Source organism: Hippoglossus stenolepis, chromosome 11 (genome assembly GCF_022539355.2).
Source record: "Hippoglossus stenolepis isolate QCI-W04-F060 chromosome 11, HSTE1.2, whole genome shotgun sequence".
NCBI lineage: Eukaryota > Metazoa > Chordata > Actinopteri > Pleuronectiformes > Pleuronectidae > Hippoglossus > Hippoglossus stenolepis.
Genome location: NC_061493.1, coordinates 15830353 through 15851127, shown reverse-complemented (window position 1 = coordinate 15851127; position 20775 = coordinate 15830353). Strand labels below are relative to the sequence as shown.

Genomic DNA, 20775 nt, shown 5'->3' with positions numbered 1-20775 from the left:
TTTGCTCCCACAGGGAATTTAAAACAGTCAGGAGCCACAAAACAGGGAATTTGGCAGATATTTAATGAAAAAGCCAATAAAACTGTGATGTAATAGACAATAAAACACAAAGTGCATTTTGTCTCCGACTTCTCCCTGTGCAACTCTGTATTAATCTGCTGATTAGTTTTCTTCTTCTCCAAATATATGATTCATTGTTTGGTTCATAAAAAACAACCAAAAGCCCAAACCTCAAAAGTAATACAAATGAAAATAGTTTTTTTCAAAGCCTAAAATACTCACATTTATGAGCCTGGGACAATTAAACATTTGGCCTTTTTACAGTAAAAGGACTTCAATAATTATCACTATATATTCACCAAATATCTTTCAAACAACCAACCTAATGTTTCAACTGTGTAGCCGACTGTTGGATATCATGTAATTTATCACAGCGTCACATTAAATAAACACTTCATATGGTTTGTGTGCGAAATCTTAATTTCCCCCAGTAACTACAGCTGTTATCCAAGTGGTGGAGTTAAAAGTGCAACATTTTCCTTAGAAACATAGAGGAATAGAAGTAAATAGAAGAAAGTACCTCAAACTTGTATCTAACAAAAAGTACTCACTTAAACTGAGAACAATTTATTTATATTCTGTTCAAACTATATAATAGTGCTAATGGTAACAGCATAATTTTGCATGCTTTTTATATTGAATGAAATATAATAAACATGAGTTGGCTGTATTTGATGTGATATTCCACAGTTTTAGTATCAAATGCTTTCTACCAGTCGTCATTGGCCTCTTTGTTTGTGTGGAAGAAGGAAGGGCGACCTCTGCTGGTTGTTAATTATTATAATAATAATAATATATTAATACATTTGATTTATACAGAACCTTTCTTTCATAAAATTCAGCTCAAAATGCTTTACAATAAAAGCAAAGACGTGAAATAAGAAGGATTAATAAGAACCTGTTAGCAATAAAACAAATACATGTAAAACCAGTTAAAAAAAAGTATTAAAAAAAAAGTAAAAAATAAAGACAATGGTGTTGAAAAAAGGATAAAATTAATTAAAATTAAGATCATATAAATATATATACAGTCTTTTCTTAAATCGATCCACAGAAACGACAAATACATTTTTTATACATTTTTTGGACTTCGCTGTTTACAGAAGCGCGTCCTCACCGCGCATGCGCCCTCTGCTCGGGACGAACTCAATATGGCGGCGAGGAGCAACAGCCTGTTGTTGTAGTTGAGGTTTTTCGCACCTCGCGAGCAAACTACACACAAACGCGCAGATTCACCCGCCGCTGGACTCTCGTTGCTTCGTCTGAGGTTTAGTCTTTTACTCTAGTGTCGCTGTTTTTAGCCGTTCCGTCGTTACGATGAATTACACCACGAAGGTGGTGCAGGTGACGAACGTGTCGCCGAGCACAACATCGGAGCAGATGCGGACGCTGTTCGGTTTCCTGGGGACCATCGAGGAGCTCAAGTTGTTCCCTCCAGAGTGAGTAGACCTCGTGTTGCTTCATGCACAGATATCAGAGATCAGCTCACGTGTTAGCTCGGTGGCTAGCTCAGCATTTGAAGCGGGACTCGGGGCCCATGCTAGCCAGATGCTAGCCAGATGCTAACAGTAACGAGCCCGTTGTTAGCTACATCCAGATCCACGATACTTCGACTCGATCGTTGTCTACACACGAACATAAATCTCTTGTATTCAGTCTCTTGTTTAAAGGGTTATTCGTTGTTCTATTATATTCACTTATTTACTCTGTATTCTAGTACTTTATATTTTTTCATTTATTTACGGAGTATCTACGGTTTTTACTACATTTCAATTTTGAGTTATTTAAATTCTTCGTATCTGTTTTATTGCTACTTTGCTCTGTGTACATCTATCTATCTATATAAATTCGTTTCAGTAAATTGTTAAGTAAATCTAGCTTTCAATCAATTGTCTGTTGAATAGTTAGATGCTCATGTTATTAATGATTCCATGTTTCCATGTGTTAGTTTAGGTTTAAATACTAGTGTGGTGGTTTGGCTAAAATAAATATACAAAGGATCAAACTCAGGATCTGAGGATTACATCATAATGATTATCATACAAAGACCACCAGTCAATTGACTGTTTTTTTTTTTTAATCGTCTAATTATGTTTTGGATAAATTGAGAAAAGGTGTGTGCCAGACAATCTGAAGTGAGGTCTCTTGACTGCTTGTTTTTGATGAACCTATATCAGAAATGCAAAGAACCTAAATACGAATAAACCACGAATCCTAACATTTTGTAACAGGAAGCCAGAATATGAGTGACGGTTTTTTGATCGTTGCCTCTAAGGGAAGGAATTCCAGGGGAAACCCTGCATGCTGCTCAAACTGTAATGTCAGTGGTACATAGCTTGTTGGACCCGTTTCATAACAGACTTTTGACTTCCTCAACAGTGATTCTCAGATGCCGGTGACGTCACGGGTCTGCTTTGTCAAGTTCCACGAGCCGGAGTCTGTCGGCGTGTCTCAACATCTGACCAACACCGTGTTTGTGGACAGGGCGTTGATTGTGGTCCCGTTCGCTGAAGGTTTGTCTTGTTATTATTCCTGCGTATGAGTGGTCCTTGTTGATTGAATGGCATGACATGTGCCGATGTAATAAAGTAAAAACAATCGCATCTGCGCCATTTTTGAAGTGTACAAGTCACCTTGACTCTTTGGAGATAATGTGAATGATACTGGTAATGCTCCTCCCTCCCATTGTTTTTAAGAAGCGTTACGAGCAGATACTGGCAGATTTCTGGTATCCTGCGGTGGCACATTCTGTAAAACAATGGTTTGTTTTGCACATAGAGAACAGAATACCAAAGTTTGCCTTACAGAAATATAGCAGTTGAATATTCTCAAACTGTGGGCGCTGCAGACACCTAAGTACAGAAGTAAAGTTATTTAAATTCTTAACCACATGTTTTTTATCCCCGCCATATTGGACTATCCTGATAAACTTCTCTCTGTTATCTGTGTGTGTGTGTATGTATGTGTGTGTGTGAGTGATTTTTGTAGTGAAGAAGGCAAAAGCAGCCCCCTCGTTGATGAAAGTGGTCCTCTGCCTGCCAACAGGGGATTGTAGACATTTGCAAAGGCCAACGAGCATTCAAGCCCCCACCCCTCTCCTTCTGTGTCCTCTATTCTTTCTCTGCCCTCCCTCCCTTTTTTCTCTCTTCTTCTCTCCAATTTATCTTTTCTAGGTGGTTTAGTTTAGAGAATAAAGGTCAATCATGGACTTAGCCTGAAACTGTGCTTATCGTGCACTACTTTTCAATGTTGCTGAGCCATGATTACATTTTATGGCTGAAGCTTTGTTCCTGAACAGATGAGGCTAGAAATATTCTTCACGTTTTGATGTCAACAAATTCTATGAAAAGACAAAAACACAATGGTCCAAAAACTCATATCAGTGAACCACATTGTTGCACTGGGTGATATTAAATGCTGGCACTACAGTTTATTTTGGGTTTATGACACAGGCACCATTCAGCTGCTGTAAATCCTTGGGCTCATGCACCAAATTTCTATGAGTCTGCCACTGAAAATAGTCCTGTTAACTCCTGTTGGAATAACGCCTGCAGAAAAGTACTATGGTTTTTATTTTTTTCATAAATCACCGAGCTTATTATAAAAAAATTTAATTATATGTTTGCTTTTGAAGATTTCAGTGGCATTGAATTGGATTTAGCTTCAAGCCACTGACAGGATATCGACAGACTGATTATTTAAGACAAAGTTTGGGTCCTTGCAAGTATTTTAATCTGCAGTAACCTAAAAAGACGATATACCCAGCCTCATTCTTTTTTATTTAAATGTTTAAATTTACTTCTGAAATAAAAGACATGACAACAATCAGTTATATGGGTCTGGCAGTAAAAGGCTATGGCCACAGACTCAGTTTGAAAAGTCAGCGGTATGAGCGAAGGTTGGGATTTAAAAAGGGAAACAGTAATGTAACGGTTTAACACCCATCTCGTCATAAGTTGTTCAAGACACCCACCCACCCGACAAGACACAATGTTGGTTCCATATTCTCTTTAACAGTGGTCTTCTTCTTTTGTTGTTGTGTTTTACAGTTCTTTTTCCTGGCTCAGCCAGTCCTGTATACCAGGCCCCGCTGAAAATACCATCCAACAGTTTTGTCTCCTGCAGCAATTTCTCTCTCCAGTGTGCTTCTTTGTTTGTATGTTGTCATTATTGTGTGTCTGTATCTATGTGAAAGAGCTGTTTTTTGCTGTGAGATGATTGTGAGGTGTTTTTATTTGTTCATACTGGGTCATTTTTAAACTAAATCAGAATCTTATTACAAAAGAAAAAAGAAATCATGGACTGTTAGAGCAGATAAATCAAACGAGTCATCGTCGGTCCAGGTTTGGTTAATTGATGCAGTGACAGCAGGTAAGAATATCAGACTGATGATGTAACAGAGGACACTACTTACCCTGAATTCTGTTTGCCATTTAGTAAATAACACTTTATCCTCTGAAATGTGTTTTGGTAAGTAGACACTGATAGCCTGTATAGTGTCTTTTTTTCCCCCCAAATCCCTAAATTTCTCTTTGTTGTGTGTATCTCGATTTTTCTCTGTGCTTTTAGTAGCGAAGCCGCCAACGTGAGTCGCTTGTTTCAGTAAACGTCTAAATGAAAATTGAGGGCACACCCAACTGGAGAAGCAGCAGTGCTTGCTAACGTTTGGTTCATGACTTAAAAAACACGTTCAGGTGATATATTCTTGGCAGTGTTCATTGGAGTAGTGTGATTTATTCCAGCAATAATTTGTCACTGCAATGATGATGATTTTGTTGAATTAAGGGAACTGATCTGTAAGGTAACCATGTTGATCCTAATTTGAAGAAATGCAGTGCGAACACTTGTTTTTCTTTGTCTTCAAATGTGTCTTCAGTTTATTGTGTTCTTCCCTAATGCCTGATTTTATTTTCCTGATAGGATCTATACCGGATGAGGCCAAAGCTTTGTCGCTGTTGGCGCCAGCAAATGCCGTCGCAGGAATTCTGCCGGGAGGAGGACTTCTTCCAACGCCCAACCCCATGGGCAATCAATCTGTAAGACTTAATACTCATTGTACCCACGAGTACAAATTCTGACCATTGGAAAATTAAATGTATAGATGATTTGATTAATCTTTTAGTTGACCACCGAAAATTAACAATCAGCAATTTAAACGCCATTTATTCTGTAATTCCTGATTTACTGCTCGTCTTTGTGATTCCCAACCTGGGACTCTGCACCCCTCCTATGGGTCACAGGAGGGGTTTGTGAGATGTATCATGGGAGGTTGATTAAGATGAAAAAATAGTTGTCCATGGCCACATCTGTCAGTATCACTATTTATACACCTGTGTGACATGGACACACAGATTTCCAGATCTGAAAAAAAAGCTTACAAAACAAAATCCCTTCTACATACTTGTTTCATTTTTCTTCCAGATGGGAGGAAACCCTTTTGGTCCGACCATGGATGCAATGGCTGCGTTTGGCTTCGCAGGATCTAATATGAATCCTCAGGTGAGACAGGGATTAGTATTTTCCCCCAAAGATCTACATAAATTAATATGCAGTACATTTGATAATACACCCGCTCATGTTGGCCCCGTCTCTTCACAGGCTGCTGATCAGCTGTTACGCTTCATGACAGATCCAAAGTACGTTTGTATAAAGAAACTTCCTTGTTGTCTGTTAACTGCACTGAAGCAGTTTGAAATGATGAATTAAAGACATTGATGTTTTTAGTAATGAATATTCCTGTGTTTAGACTGAACCCTCTGGCTGCCGGCTTAAACCTGAATCAAGCCCTGAAGGCTGAGACGTCTAATAAAGAAATCGAAGAGGCCATGAAGAGAGTGAGGGAAGCACAGTCACTCATCTCTGCTGCTATTGAACCTGGAAGTAAGTGGACTGAAGCTGGGAGGACTTTCCTGCTGGGGAGTTGGCTTAGCATTCTGAAAGTGTCTGTTTTGTCTACGCTACGGTGTTGCACTCATAATTAAGGTTACTGTCTTTTTCTCCTTGAAAATCTTGGCAAACGACGACTGTTTTTTGTCCTGCAGATAAGGAGAGCAAGAAGAAGCACTCTCGGTCCCGGTCGAGGTCCAGGAGGAAGTGGTCCAGATCCCGCTCAAGGCACAGGTGAAATCTACCATTAATGCTGTGAACAGTTGAAAGGGGGAAACTTTTCCAGCACACGAGAATGTTAAATGGTTTGAACGTCTGTTTGCAGGCGAAGCAAAAGCAGATCAAAGCGTCGATCAAACTCGAGAAGCAGGAGGCGCTCAAAGAGCCCACGCAAGAGACACACCCGCTCCAGAGACAGAAGCAGGCGATCACAGAGCAAATCCAGGTGGATAAAATGTGTAAAGGGCCTCTTTTCCTAAACAGATCAACAGCCTGTCAGAAATATTAAAACATGTCATTTATTTTCAGAGATAGAAAGAAAGAGGAAACTGGGCGAAGAAGTAACAAAACACCACCGAAGAGCTACAGTACAGCCAGGAGGTCACGCAGTGCGAGCCGGTGAGTGCAGACCTGGTTCTTCATGTCCTCCAGCACAATCTAGTTAAACAGTTCCTCTGCTTCCAGGTCAGAATTCAGTGTTGACCACAGTTTTAACATCTTGTTGTGCTACTCAGGAGACGCAGGAGAAGTCGCAGCAACAGTCGGCCTGTTAAAAAGTCTCCAAAGAGGAAGAGCTCCAAGTCTCCATCTCCTAGGAGGTCAGTGTGTGGTGTGGATTTTCTGTAGATGATACACTGATGTTATACATTGTGTTTATTTTAAAGTAATTGCTGCTTTAGTCATTTTCAGTTACAACAGTTACAGTGTGTGATTGTCTGTTTGATTTGGTTTATTTTACATCTGTAGTTCTGTTCATTTGACTTTGACCAAGGAGAAAATAGTGGCACATTTTGTTCACACTGACATTTTACAAATAAACCAAGAGGAATAAAGATGACGTCGTACAGACTGATTGGTCTGGTTTGGTTCTGTCATCATATTAAGTGTAGTTTTTATTTTTTATTTTCTGACACTAATTCAAAAACTAAACTCCTATTAAATCCACTTTGTGGACATGAGCTGTCAAGAGAGCAATGTCTGTAAAACAACCACAGTGAAACAGAGACGATCAGCAAAAAAGTGCAATGATTAACTTCAATACCTCTGCTTAGTTCCAAAAGTCTCCTTAAATCCAATCCAGCTGCACCAAACTGATCACACTCAGATATCAGTCCCCTAAACCTTACTTTCATCTAGATCCATGAATCATTCCCTGAGAAATGGGTGAAAATGTCAAAAGAAAAGAGAAAACGCCCTATTTTGCAATGTTAAAGAAAAATTCCTGGCTCCGCTCTTTATTCTGCCCCAAAATGTATATATAGTTCCTTTGCATGAGTACATCCTGGGTATTTAATGACAGGTTATGTATTTCCTCTCTTCCTTCTACAGGCACAAGAAGGAGAAGAAAAGGGACAAGGAAAAGGAAAAAGATCGCAGGAGTGATAAAGATCGTAGTCGCGAGGAGCACGATCACTCCAGCAGCAAGAAAAAGAGAAGTAAAGACAAAGAAAGAGAGTACGAGAGGAAATCAGATGGTGACACAGGAGATGTTAAGGTTGGTTATAGTATCTTTCATTCTAACGCATCGTCATCTATGTTGGTTTGAAAGTAAACCAGGGTGGAGATGTTAAAAATGTCACATCCATCGGTTCCCTGTCTCAGATCACAAGGGATTACGACGAAGAAGAGCAAGGCTATGACAGCGGGAAAGAGAGGGAGGAGAGGAAGGACTCGGACGACTCCGCTCAGTCGCCTCGGTCGGTGGAAGGTAACGGCTCAGCGCGGTCCGTTAAACGGGCCAAAGTAAACGGTGCTGACGACCATCGTGAAGCAGACATGGACGTCAGCGACTGATAGGCCCGTCCTGCTTCGTCCTGCTTCGTCCCACATTATCCCTCTGTTTTGGTTGTTTAGTGTTACTTGTTTTCTCCTCACTGAAGTTTATCTAAAATGAAATGATGAAAAAGTGTGTTCCGAGATATATTCGATCCCGGACTGTTGGTCTTTCTCCTGCGTTGTCACGTTGCTTTAAAGTACCCGCGTGTGTTTAACCTCGCCGGGGGCAGTTAGTTGAAACTGGAAGTAGGCTTGCTTTGCTTTCTTGAGCTTGTGTTGAGACTCTTCTTCATATGTTGTATCTTTACATGTTTTGTTCAGTGATGTGCTGTGACGCTCAGGCCTTGTTCCTTCCCCCCCCCCCATTATGTTTGGAAACATTTGCTTCGTGTCATTTGAAAGTGTTGATGTTTTATCAGGGATTTGTTTTTATAATAAAGCCTATTTGGTGAACAGAGACTTTGAATTCACCACTTTAACCACAATCTGCGGTGTGTCATTTATATTTACTGTTTGGTCTGTTTTTATGTTTAAATAGTGCCTTTCAAGTCTTTGACGTTAAGGGAAATTTGGGGGTCCAGTGTTCTGCCCACTCAGACTCGAGGAGCCAGGGAACCGAACCACTGATCTTTTGGTTAGTGGACGACTCAGCTAAATAAATACTTGACATCTAAAGCGGGTTCGGGTTAGTCCTAATCCCTATCACATTATCAAGATATCAAATTATAAAAGTACTTGGGGGAAAAACATAAAAATACCAGTGTTTAAAAAACATAAAAACTTGACCTAGTCTATACTTCATGTATTAACATTGATTTTCCTGTAAGTACCAGTGGTTATCTTTGAAAAACCCAGTGTTTTGACAAAAAACGTTTGTTAATACTATAATACAGTTCAACAGAGAACTACATCCCCAAAAATGATAAAGTTGAATCCACACCTCTAGAAAACTAATTAAACGTGTGTATTTTATTACCTCCGCCAATGAGGTTATTCTCCCCCCCCCCGTCCATTTCTTTGTTCTGCAGGATTAAGTAAAAACTTGATGGATGACAGCGCAACTTGGTTGAAGGACGCGTTATGGTTCAGAAAGGAATCCATTAAATTTTAAAGGTGGATCCAGAAATTGTTTTATCACTTTCTTTATCCCGAGAGATTGTGGAGAAAGATTTAACAATTCATGGATCCTGATGAAAGGAATCCGGCATATTTAGGGGACTGAAGTGTGAAATCTGGTGCAGCTCGATTGAATTCAAGGGGAAAGTTGGGCCTTGGGCGAGGTGTGCGCTCTGAGTGCCTGTGTAGTTCATGTTTATTTAATTTCATTATATTTTCATCCGACTGGCTTCATGGTTTGGTTTTTAGAAAATGTCTTTTCATCATACTTGCACAAAGTCAGTTGAAACATGATGCTGGTGCTTTATTTAAAGGGATGTGAAGTAGGTATGGTTGCAGTACATATTAGCTGAAGCCAGAGACAACTCAGTGGATCAGATTATTTCCCATCTGGGCATTTTTGGGATATCCAGCAATATCAACTTCACAGCTTAGTTTACTCTCCTTGGATTTAAAACAAACAAACAAAAAAGAACTTATAGACAACCATCAAGGAGAGATTTTATAAGCACTAAAAGGTGTTTCAAAGTGTTAGTGTTACAATTTTTCCTTTATCTAAATACCAAGAAGTCTGCAGGTAATATAAGAAACGATCAGAGAATATATCTTAAAGATGCATGTGATCCAGTCGGCCGACACAGCCATTAGCATGCCTTAAATATACTTAATATCAGTGCTGTAACAAACAAAGAACAGTTTTACCTGATATCCCATCTGGGTTCTCTCCCGCACACAAACGCACATACACAAACTTTTGATACAGTACAATAATCCACTCACGCTTTAGCACAGGATTCATACGAACACGACGCACATGGAGACAGCCGAGAGGTAACATGAGCGAACCTGAAAACACAGGAGGTTGCGTCCTGCGCAGGGAAAAAGGCTTGGATACTGAACTGTAAAGAATGTGGGTTTCTTTTTAATGCTAAACCTTCTCCCAGCTGGTTAAAAACATTCGTATGTACTGGAAACGTATTGCTACACAGTGTTACTCCTTTGAGTTTCTATCTATCTATCTCTTTTTATATATATACTCATATGTATAATTCATTATGTAAATCAATATTAAGCTCAGTTTGAAGTTATAGCTATACTTTTGATTCTCTCTGACGTGGCGTGTAGTATTTACAGATGACCGTGTCAGTGCAGTGTCATAATTGAGTCCGTCGAGTCCGTGGATATGAAACATGAGCTACACTAGATATTGAAGTAATGACGATGAGGGGTCCGGTTCTCTGACGATGTTCACAGGAGACGGCAGCAGCGCTGAGCAGCAGATGTAACAGCGAGTACAATGAAAGCTAGAACGACTGCTGTTACGCATTTTTAAATCACACGCGAGATGGCACTCTGTAACATCTGTTTGCATCGGTTTGCTTTGGATCCATCGACAAAAATGAATAAGTAGCTGATGACAGTAACTTAATAATAAGACCAGCTCAACAATACAGGATTCCCTCTTTTTGTGTTTCCCACTTCCCCAAACATATTTACTCGCTGGTCTACTTCCTGTTCGTGTCAGTGGGGCTGTACTGGTCAGAGGTCTGGGAAGCGACTGGGATCCTCCTTGTATTGAGCGGGGATAGTGAAGATTGACTCTTCGAATTCGTCGTAGCGAAATTCCTGAAAGGTGACAGTGGCTGTGATCGTGGGGAAGACGGGGATGTCTGCGGGAAAAGGAAGCAGAGAAGAAATCAAATTAGATTGGGATGGTTCTCTTGAAGCTCAGGAACACAGTAGTGGATCGGTGCTTACTTACCAAGTTTGACTGGAAACCCAGGCGGAAGTTTCATCTGAACAAACTCTCGGAGTTTGTTGAAGTGCTTGAACGGGGCGACGACCTCCAACACGTTTAGTAACCTGCAGGCAGCGGAAAGTCAGTGAGTCAGCAGTTTATTTTAGCTATAAAAGCACAGACAACCTCCCGAAGTCTCCACAACACAAAGGAGAAAACTGTAAATTGAGATCTTGGGTGAAGATAAAATACTGACATTTGATAACGTTTTTGCTTTAGAAATGACTTAAATGATAATCAAAATAGTTCATAGATTCATTTTCTCTTGATGCGTTAATTCATTAACTGAATAATTGCTACAGTTTAAAATGAGCTTTAACAAGGGTGTTGAATATTTATAGCTACATAGTTAATAAGATGCTAAAGGAGCGAGGCTGAAGTTTTAAGTCAAGTCAGCATTCTCACATATAAAACTCTATAACACAGAGCAGCTGTAAAAGAGTCTCTACAGTAACAACTTCTTAAAGACGTGAGGATCTGATTCAAAACTAAATAACATCTGCACAATGGCTGCATTGGTCTCTTTGGTGACACAATTGTAAAAAGCTCCGGATACAAAGGGGAAACAAATCATATTAAAAAAACATTAGCGACTTTAAAGGATGAGGTTTTATTGCTGCCTCCGCGAAGGTTCATTCAGGAGAGGAGATAAAGCAATTTACTACATTATGTCCTGATAACATTTCACAGCGATGTCTGTAACCCATTATGAACCACATCCTGTCTGAAGCCGACCTCCTCATCTACTCAGCAAACCACGACTTTTTTCAGATCTTGTTTGCCTCTCACATTAAAAGTGTCTAAATGAAAGAAATGTAAACTTAAAGTGCATAAATGTCTTCAGTATGAGTTTTCACTGCAGTGGTCCCGGCCCCCTGCTACATGCTAAAATCAAATACATTAAAAAAAATACCATTATTTTCCACCTGAAAACCATCTGTTGAATTACATTAGGTTACGTAAAGTCTGACGGTTTATTCAAATTGTGCCCATTACTCCCCGAGGCACAACAGACCACAAGATGTGCATGTGTATTTGTATTTGTTGCATTTCTGGATTTCCTGAATATTTGTGCTTTCTCTCATGTGCATGCTCCGTCCTTCAGGGATGTCAGCATTGCACTTACTCTTGGGGAACTTGAAATCAAATTTCCCCTGTAACAAATTCCACATGTCCATGAATAAATACAAAGGGAATAGGGAGGAGAAATAATAATATATGTTTTATCTCCTCCTTTAAACAGCCTAAGCACAGCTGACGTCAAGGCTTTGTTGGGTTATATATTAATTAAAAACACAGAAATGTTGTCGTCACATGGTGGAGCAGTTGATTTTAAAGGGATTCTCATCAGATGTGGTTCAGTGCAGAAATTCCTGTTGCATGTGTTTTTGTATTTGTTGTATTTCTGGATTTGGTACATTTCCCTAAATGTTTGTGCTTTCTCTCGTGTGCATGCTCCGTCCTTTAGGGAAACTGGATCTGTTGATGTCAGCATTGACAATCCTGTATAGGTCAGGTATTGACATTTACATTTATAAATTTGGGCAAAAGCAATGATGCACAATCCGAGCCACAGCAGATCGAGAAGATGCCATTAAGAATCAGTGTCACTGCACTTATTCTTGGGAACATGAAATCAAATTTCCCCTGTAACAAATTACATGACACAGTGAATAGGGAGGAGAAATAATAATATATGTTTTATCTCCTCCTTTAAACTGCCTAATCACAGCTAACATCATGGCTTTATTGGGTTGGATAATAATTAAAAGCCCAGATATTTAGTCGTCACATGGTGGAGCAGTCGATTTTGCAGGGATCCACTCAGTGAAGTCCTCATGTGTACCTGGCCCAATTATCTGATCTGAATTATTTCATCTCCACACTCGCCTTTTTCTAAACTCCCCAGTGCATGCGAGTGTATTCACCCAGGATCAATGCGCGCAGAAAGCTTTGTAAATAGATCTGAGGAGGCAGGGATGTACTTACGACTCAATGCCCAGAGGGAATTCCTGGCTCATGGCTACAGTAGCTTTGAAGTTCTTCTTGCTTTCCTTGCACATAAGCTCTCTCCCAAGATGAGGTGGCCTGGAGGTGGGAAGAGACACAAAGACATTGCTTTTGAATTTCAAATTCAGAGTTAATACAATTTTTCTTGTAGCTGCCCTGAATAAATTCCTAATCACGGTAAGGTCTAATTAAATCACAGAAAACACCAGATGCTTACTTTCCGTGCTCGGCTGTGATGTACTCTTCCCAAGAAATAGTGTTTGGGGCTGGAGCTGTGAGCGACTGTCTCCTCGCAGGCTGGGGGACAAGAACTCATCAGTCACTGGCATAATCACAATCATCCTACCGCCTTCATCATTTATCATTAGTGAATCACGGTGGGACGTTGGCTTTCTTTCATCTCACCTCAAAGTTCTGTTCGCTGATGCTGCCTCCTTTACTTAAGCTCTCCATGATGGCTTTGTTCCTCAGGATGTCCTCCTCACTGAGGTGCTCCCGCCGCTTTCTTGACTCCAGGACCAGACCGTTTACCGAATAGAAGTCAGCTTCGAAGTTTCCAACTCTCTCCTGCACAGAAAAAAAATTAGATTTCATTTAGTGTTAAATTTTATCCATTTTCTTTCATCCCTATCAGAATTCTCTGGAGGGGCTTACCGTTTTATCCTCCCGGAAGAGCCAGCCAATCTGACTGCGGGAGAAACTGATGGACTTTGTTGACAGAGTTGCTGAGTAGACGTCGCTGCTCATCAGAATGTCCACCTCTTCTTCGGTCTCCATCTCCGACTCCTTGGAGAGAATAAAACAAAGGGGAGTCAGGTCTCTCTGTTCATATCAAAGACCTGATGACACACGGTGAAACAGACGTGTGGGAGACACCCCTCACTCACCTCGTGGTGTATTCTTTGGTACACTTTCGCTTCGTTGTCCAGAACCACAAAGGACTGGGCGGGGGCCGCGTCGCCGTTGAAGATGAAACTAAGATCTCCACGCTGACATTTCATATCATTGAAGTCGATGAGAGTGGTGTCGAGTCTAAATTAAAAGAGAGAGAGGAGATGAGAGGGTGATGAGAGCTGTGAAGATTGTTATGTCCTACTTTTTGGATCTAAAACAAGTCCTCGACCTGGATATCGAACATTTCTGCATCAAACACTCAGTGAATCAAGATTCCTTCATAAGTCCCAGCAACAAACTTAATATACCGAAGTATTTGATCTATTACCTTATGTTGATGCCCTGCTTGTAGATTTTACAAGCATCAGATGGCAGCATCCGGGACAACAGAGGCACTGCAATATACATGAATGAATAAGTGAGAATAAAGTCTAGTGTGGCTGACATTACACGTTTTTTCATGTTTTTTTCATTGAGAAAAGACAACGAGTCAGCGAAGTGAGTTCAAATTAAAGTTGGTCTTAATTTTGTTTGTGTGAAATATGAACGCTCACCCCAGCTCTGAAAATCCCAGTGCAGCTCCAGATAAAAGTCTCCAAGCTACAGAAAACAGACACATGTTTCAAATTAACAGACCAAACCGATAAACTTTGCTGAGGAAAATACAGCACGGTGAAGATTTCAGGGACCAACATGCAAACCAAAGTCTGCAGACATTTTCAAACTCATTCTGTGTGTAAACGTTAACCGATGCAGAATGATGTCATTTGCACACGTGTCTTTAGTGTGGCGGCAACATCTGGGAACGCGACGCCAGCTGTGATCCTCACCTCCCTCAGAGCTTTCAGTAATTTCGGCCTCTTATCCTCCACAGTCTCCCTGGACTGCTGTTTTAACTTCCGCAGTATTGCAGTGACTGAGGAAAGAGGGGAGAAAAGATACAGTCAGTTACACACACTCACACCAATATGATGCTGCACATTAAAAGGGGATGTTCTCAGTTTATTTACCATTAAAACAACCAGACGCAGTCACTTTGCTTCAGCCCACTTTATTTCTCTAAATTGACTGCACGCAATTGGTTCAGTTCTGTGAGGTTAAAACTGCTTTGTTCAATTACTTTCCTGTCAGTGTCTCGTAGTCCAGCATCCTCCTGGCAACCTGGCAAAGACTGAGCTGCTGCATCACAACAGTTTAAGAGGAGGAGGCTGGATGATTGGACTGCATCATTCTGCTGTAGACTGTCTTTTCTCCCCTACAATAATCCATGGACTGGCTGGCATAGACTATATAAACCTGCAGTTAGGTGCTGATATGGTGTCTCTTGGTCAGAGGAGCAGTCAGTACGTTAAGTTCTGTTTAGTTGACTTAAGCGCTAGAGCCGTTCTTTTTTTTTGTGTGTAAATTTATATGCAGTTCTTTTTTTTCTATCACCTTTGCTTGGTTTTGTTACCCATTTGTTACTTCTTCATATCTTTGAATGTCTAAAATATCAAATTCTGAATAGTTGACATTCGATTTCAGTTTTTGGGGGGGGGATGGAGACTCATTGAGAGGGGAGGAAAAGGGAGGGAGAGCTTTGAGTTTTATGTATTCGTTTCACAACCAGTCAATGGGATTTAACTAGTCCCCAGTTAAAGCAGGCGCACTGTTCGTTATGGAGATTTACGGTTTAATATGTGAGGGAGCATCACTACTCTGCTTCATCTCATTTCTGTATGTTAGCTATGGTTCAGTGGCAGTGATTGGATCAGCTCTCGTCAAGTGCAGCTACTTCTCACAAAATGACCGGCGACCACTTAACGATATGAAGTGAAAGCCACAATAAATCTGCCTATCCAGGGTGAATCCTGGTCGTTGTGACCAGGGTGAAAATACTGGATGTGACTGAGGAGAAAGAAGTGCTGACAGGACACTGGCTGTGCTCAGGGAGTTGGTCATTGTGCACGCACGCACGCACACACAGTGAGCGACTGCTGACGCATTGTGCACATGTGTAAGAGGAAAAGGCGATGACTGATGACGAGACTGCAGTGTTTCATGAGCAGCTGTTACGCACGCAACTGATATTAAGACAAATTATTCTACATTTGTCCCTCTCACAAGGTGATAACCAGCTGTGTGCTGCCTTTTATATGACCAGAGATCTAAACCCTAACACCCCACTGCCGCTCCAGTTTGACTTTCTTTGCATGTCCTTGCGGATGCTGTGGATGCAGCCAGCCCCCCACCCCCCCTCTCTCTCTGCTTCGCTGCTTCCCCTTCACCCATGTGAGTGATGTGACCTTCTCAAAGCAAAACTCCTGGTCTCAGTCCCAAACCAGCCTGCCACAGCAGGCAGGGAGAGCCAAGACGCATACTAACCAGGCTGGGGGTCATTTCTCAAACTGCTGAGCCTCACAGCTTCCGTCAGAGGAAACATAAGAAGATGCTGATAGTTCACAGTTTCGTTATCTACACAGCCAAACAGCGACAACTCAAACTAGTGATCTCAGCCGAGTCACAAAACTGATATATGATTTATTGGACATACACATCTTCATCGTTTCTTTAATCGTTAGTAAATTACAAAAAAATATTAACAAAGAGCCTGAATAGGGTCAGAAAAGAGAATCTCTAAGGTATTAGCTGGTGCCTTTCACATGTCATTTGACTGTTTTCACTGGATGTCAGATTTAAAAGCTGTTTGGTGATCAGGCTGTAAGCTCGGGCTTCCTCACACTAAGCCATTGTTCAGGCTGCGTTCCAACCATCTGGATGACGACTGCACAGAGAAATATCGCATCTCGCTTTTTTAGCTGCACTGACCAGACAGCAGTTGCATCTTTGGTTAGACATACTTCATTAAATGGCTCATGAAAGGTCCTTCAAACATTCACACACACGCTGTGACATCCAACAGTATTTGGGCCTGTTGCTTTTTTGCAGAATTTCTGAAGCCAATACGAAAAAAAATTGGAATTCACTAGTAATCTATACATTATAAGCTCTAATATTGAAGTAGGGCTATGAAGGGTTAAACAGTTAAAAAGCTAAATATTATTATTATATATAACTCTTTATTATGCCGTCTAAAGATTTTCTCTGTAACTTGACTGGAGTTCAGTTGTGACCAGTTCAACCGAATTTGTCTCCGTATCACAGCAGAAACTCCATCAGACAGAAATCGGCTAACTGTCCAAACCTTGAGGATGCATCACGGCAGGTATCCCACTGAGATGGTAGAGACCTGTCGCAGTATGAAAACAGCAGGAGCACTGTTCACATCACTTACTCATTTGCCTGTCACCATAGCTGATGGCTTCTGCCAGAGGACTCCATCCCAGTGCGTTCTTTATCTTTACAGGTGCATTGTGGGCCAGCAGGAGGAGGGCACACTCTGAAAGGAAAAGTTGAAAATGATCACTCTCCATGTTTTTATTTTTTTAACAACTTTTTTATTTTTTTAAAGAACACAGCTAGGAGTAAATGTCGATCTTTTAATATTAACTTTGTAACTGGATAAAAGATAAGATTTAACAGACGATTAAACTTAAAGTGATAATAAACCTAAAAGTCCTGTTCACTTAGATGATTCATAACAGTCAGCTACAGGCAGCTACGACTTCACTTTCTGCAAGAGGGATCCCACCATTTATTTATTTTCAGCTTTTAGAGTATGTATATAATAATAATAATACGTATCTCCAGTGTGCATAGTCATGATGGAAATGACTATACAGGCTACAAATGGATGAACATTTGAAGGTAGTAGTTTGAAGTTAGTTCTTACAAATTAAGCCACACTCACGAGGGGCTGATAAATCAGCATCAGCATCCACTACTTAGTTGCAGCCAATTTTTCTAATCAATAAAGGACACATCTGCAGAATAAATCAGCTGAGAAGTAGAGCAGCTAATCTAAACTAAATGAAGGCAGGACACCACATCACTGGACCACGTCTTACTGTATGAGCACTGAACCTGTATTTGATTAAGAAGACGGTACATCTTCTGACTGCACTGCGTGTAATCTGCAATTTATAGCAGTTTCTTTAACCTCCATTATACCAATTCTATGTTATTCTGCTGCAGAGGTCAGAAAATACAAGCTGAGTGCTGCAGGAGTACAGATGCTATTTCAAGAACAGCAGAACTGACTGTGCTTAAAAATGGCCTTTTAATGAGGGTGTCTAAAACTGTTATGCCACCCAGACACAAGGCCGTGGAACACAGCAGATTGAGAGCAATTTGCTGGGCTCAAATTGAGGCTGGTAGATTATCATCTGAGAAGTGTTTGGTTCTTTTTGGTTGTATGAAAAACAAGTCGTAGGGTATAGGTCTACATGGCCACAAATCATCAGTCCATATTGATAATTATCACAATGAATGTCACATTCATATGATTTGTTAAGTTTAAAGACTTTTAAGACTTTAAAGATTTTTGCTTGTGAGTGAAGGTTGTGGTTTTAAACTATTTATTACACTTTTACGAAGCAGATGTAGATCAATCATGTGTTATACCTCATCAATCAATACAAAAAGCATTGAATCAATATATATATAGCACTTTTGCTATATTGCTATTGAATGATTTTGCAATAAATATGGACATTTTTCAGTCTTGTTGCCCAGCCCTACTAAGTTAAATACATTTGATCAGGCGAATGTTCATATTTACCTTTGTGGCCCAGCATCAGAGCCAGGTGCAGAGGTGTGTTCCCTGAGAGAGGAGAGAGACAATAAGTACACATCCATACAAACATCAAATCCCACACACACACAAGTAAAGACATGTTGTGTTGTGCTTTCCAACAATGTACTCAGGGAAAGCAACACGAGCACAAATCTCACCGTGCACATCCTTCTGAGAGATGCTGTGGGTCCGGATGAGAGAGGAGAGTCGACGCACGTCTGCCTTGAACACGCACTCGTGCACGGGGAACTCGAGCTCCTCTTTAGTGAGGATGATGGGGTTCTTGTTGTTGTCATTGACCACGGTGCCGCCGGGCGACGCGTTGCCGTTGATGTTGTTCGCATTGAGCTGCTGCTGCTGCTGCAGCGCGGAGGGCTTGGCGGACTTCTGGAAAGCCCGGTTGGACTTGAACAGGTGGCTGGTGCCGTTGGGGATGGTCTCGTTGGAGGTCTCGTCGTGCGCGTCCCTCCTCTCCTCGTTTTTGTTGGGCTTGTTGTTGTGGTCCTTGCGCAGGGCGCGTATCTTCTCGCCTGTCATGATCACTTGTCGTGTGCGATGCCCGGTTCTGTGATAACTGAGCTACAAGGCTGGTGGATTAAAAAAACGAGAGCTAGTCTGCATTAGCAATACAAGCTAATGTGAGTTAAACCCAGGGTTGAGTTACGCGTGTTGTTTTAGCTGGTGACCGTGTTGCGTTCAAATACCGTTACACCTGCTGCCCGGCTCCGCAGCCAGCGTTAGCCGCCAGCAGTTGTCGAGCTAGCTAGCCCCACAATGAAAACTGAATACGATGGGTGCGGCGATGAAAACAGAGAATAACGCGAAACAAAACAAAACACACGCACGGAGTTGACACGCGGGTAATAAATGAGAACAAGCAGCGAACGACTACATCGTCATCTCCGTCATCTGTTTTTTAAAATAGCATCGACTCAATTTGCTTTATGGCCAAATTCAGACGCTCCGATGAACCTGCGGAGCTAACGTCCCCCTGCTAGCTGGATAGTCTCGCGAGATTCTCCAGAGACCCGACGCGAGTTGGAGCAGTCGCAGCGGTGGCGTCATCTTTCCGCGACGCGTTTGTTGTTTCGTGTTGCACAGTTAGCGAGCAGCTAGCTAGCTAGCTCACCTGTTTGTTTTCTCGTCTAAAAATGGCACCAACGAAGAAGGTGAAGAAAGTGGTGAATCAGGAGGAGCTGCGGCGCTTGATGCGGCAGAAACAGAGACAGACGACGGATAAGAAGCGCGTCGAGTCTCCGTTCGCTAAGTACAACAGTCTGGAGCACCTCAGCTGCGTGCTGTGCGGGGTGCATGTGAAGTCCGATCTGCTGTGGCCGGCTCATGTCCTCGGGAAACAGCATAAAGAGAAGGTCGCTGAGCTGAAGGTGGCGAAGAGTCAACCGGCGCCTCCACCGAACCAGCCGGTGAAGAGGAAAGCGACGGACAGCGAGGACGCCAAAGGGAAAAAGGCGAAGCCAGCGGCGGCCGCGGGGCAGTCTGAGTCAGCGCTGCCGGGGGATTTCTTTGAGCGACCCGGAGAGAAGGCAGCTGGTTCTGCTCCTAAGTCTGCTCCTAAGTCTGCAGGGTTGAGTCTCTTGGCTGGAGTCTATGATGATGATGATGATGATATAGCGGATGCTGGAGAGGGAAGTCAAGCAGGAACCTCAAACCCTGCTGCCCCGAAGGCTGAAGCTGCAGGGCTGCCATCTGACTTCTTTGACAGCTCCATCCCATCCACACCCTCCATCTCCCACTCTGGATCCATCCTCAAAGCAGAATTGACGGAGAAGAACGCAGACAAGAAGGACAGCATGGCCGAGGCGCTGCCCGAGGGCTTCTTCGACGACCCGGTGCGAGATGCCAAAGTGCGCAAAGTGGACGCGCCCCAAGATCAGATGGACAAGGAGTGGGACGAGTTTCAGAAGGAGATAAGACAGGTGAACACCAAATCGGAGGCCATCGTAGCTGAGGATGACGAGGAGGGACGCCTCGAGCGTCAGATCGACGAAATCGATGAACAAATTCAGTGTTACAAGAGGGTTGAGCTGCTGAGGGACAAGCGCGATGTCGTGAAGAACCAACCTCTGTCCAGGAGTGATGAACAAATGGAGACTGATGACATGATTGTGGAGGAAGAGGAGGACGAAGAGGAGCTGCTGGGGCTACTGTCCCGGGACTGGAGGGCTAAGGGGGCACTGGCATAAAGTTCTGTATAACATTTTCTCTAAAATGTTTTCAAAGTATTTGAGATATTTTTTTGTACATCTGAATCTGTAAATATGTTTGTTAATGGATACTTGTGTCGTCTTTTTTTGTATATTTTCAAACTGGGTTTAATAAT

At 41.8% G+C, this 20775-nt stretch overlaps 3 protein-coding genes across 6 annotated transcripts; 2 read left to right on the top strand and 1 right to left on the bottom strand.

Moving 5' to 3' along the window:
• Positions 1-1183: 1183 nt before the first annotated feature.
• On the top strand, positions 1184-8426 carry LOC118118176 (serine/arginine-rich splicing factor 11). Of its 4 annotated transcripts, none has more exons than XM_035171131.2 (12): positions 1184-1499; positions 2440-2573; positions 4981-5096; positions 5482-5559; positions 5659-5696; positions 5807-5940; positions 6102-6180; positions 6272-6391; positions 6475-6564; positions 6681-6764; positions 7495-7660; positions 7768-8426. In XM_035171131.2, the coding sequence occupies exons 1-12, from the start codon at positions 1378-1380 to the stop codon at positions 7957-7959; spliced, it is 1353 nt and encodes a 450-aa protein (XP_035027022.1). In that variant the 5' UTR covers positions 1184-1377; the 3' UTR covers positions 7960-8426. The 4 variants fall into 4 exon arrangements, with proteins under 4 accessions (XP_035027022.1, XP_035027025.1, XP_035027023.1 ...); XM_035171134.2 differs by lacking the exon at positions 1184-1499 and adding an exon at positions 4630-4754; XM_035171132.2 differs by lacking the exon at positions 1184-1499 and having other exon boundaries at positions 4630-5096.
• Positions 8427-9336: 910 nt separating this feature from the next.
• On the bottom strand, positions 9337-19437 carry LOC118118175 (ankyrin repeat domain-containing protein 13C). Its single transcript, XM_035171130.2, has 13 exons — positions 18593-19437; positions 18420-18461; positions 17034-17138; positions 14590-14675; positions 14314-14359; positions 14088-14154; positions 13753-13897; positions 13520-13651; positions 13271-13432; positions 13083-13162; positions 12845-12943; positions 10820-10920; positions 9337-10727 (listed from the first exon to the last, which is right to left on the bottom strand). Exons 1-13 carry the CDS (start codon positions 18969-18971, stop codon positions 10597-10599), a joined length of 1575 nt encoding a protein of 524 aa, XP_035027021.1. The 5' UTR covers positions 18972-19437; the 3' UTR covers positions 9337-10596.
• Positions 19438-19453: 16 nt separating this feature from the next.
• On the top strand, positions 19454-20728 carry znf830 (zinc finger protein 830). The gene has a single exon (XM_047342081.1). The coding sequence runs from the start codon at positions 19586-19588 to the stop codon at positions 20636-20638; it is 1053 nt and encodes a 350-aa protein (XP_047198037.1). The 5' UTR covers positions 19454-19585; the 3' UTR covers positions 20639-20728.
• The last annotated feature ends 47 nt before the right edge of the window (positions 20729-20775 follow it).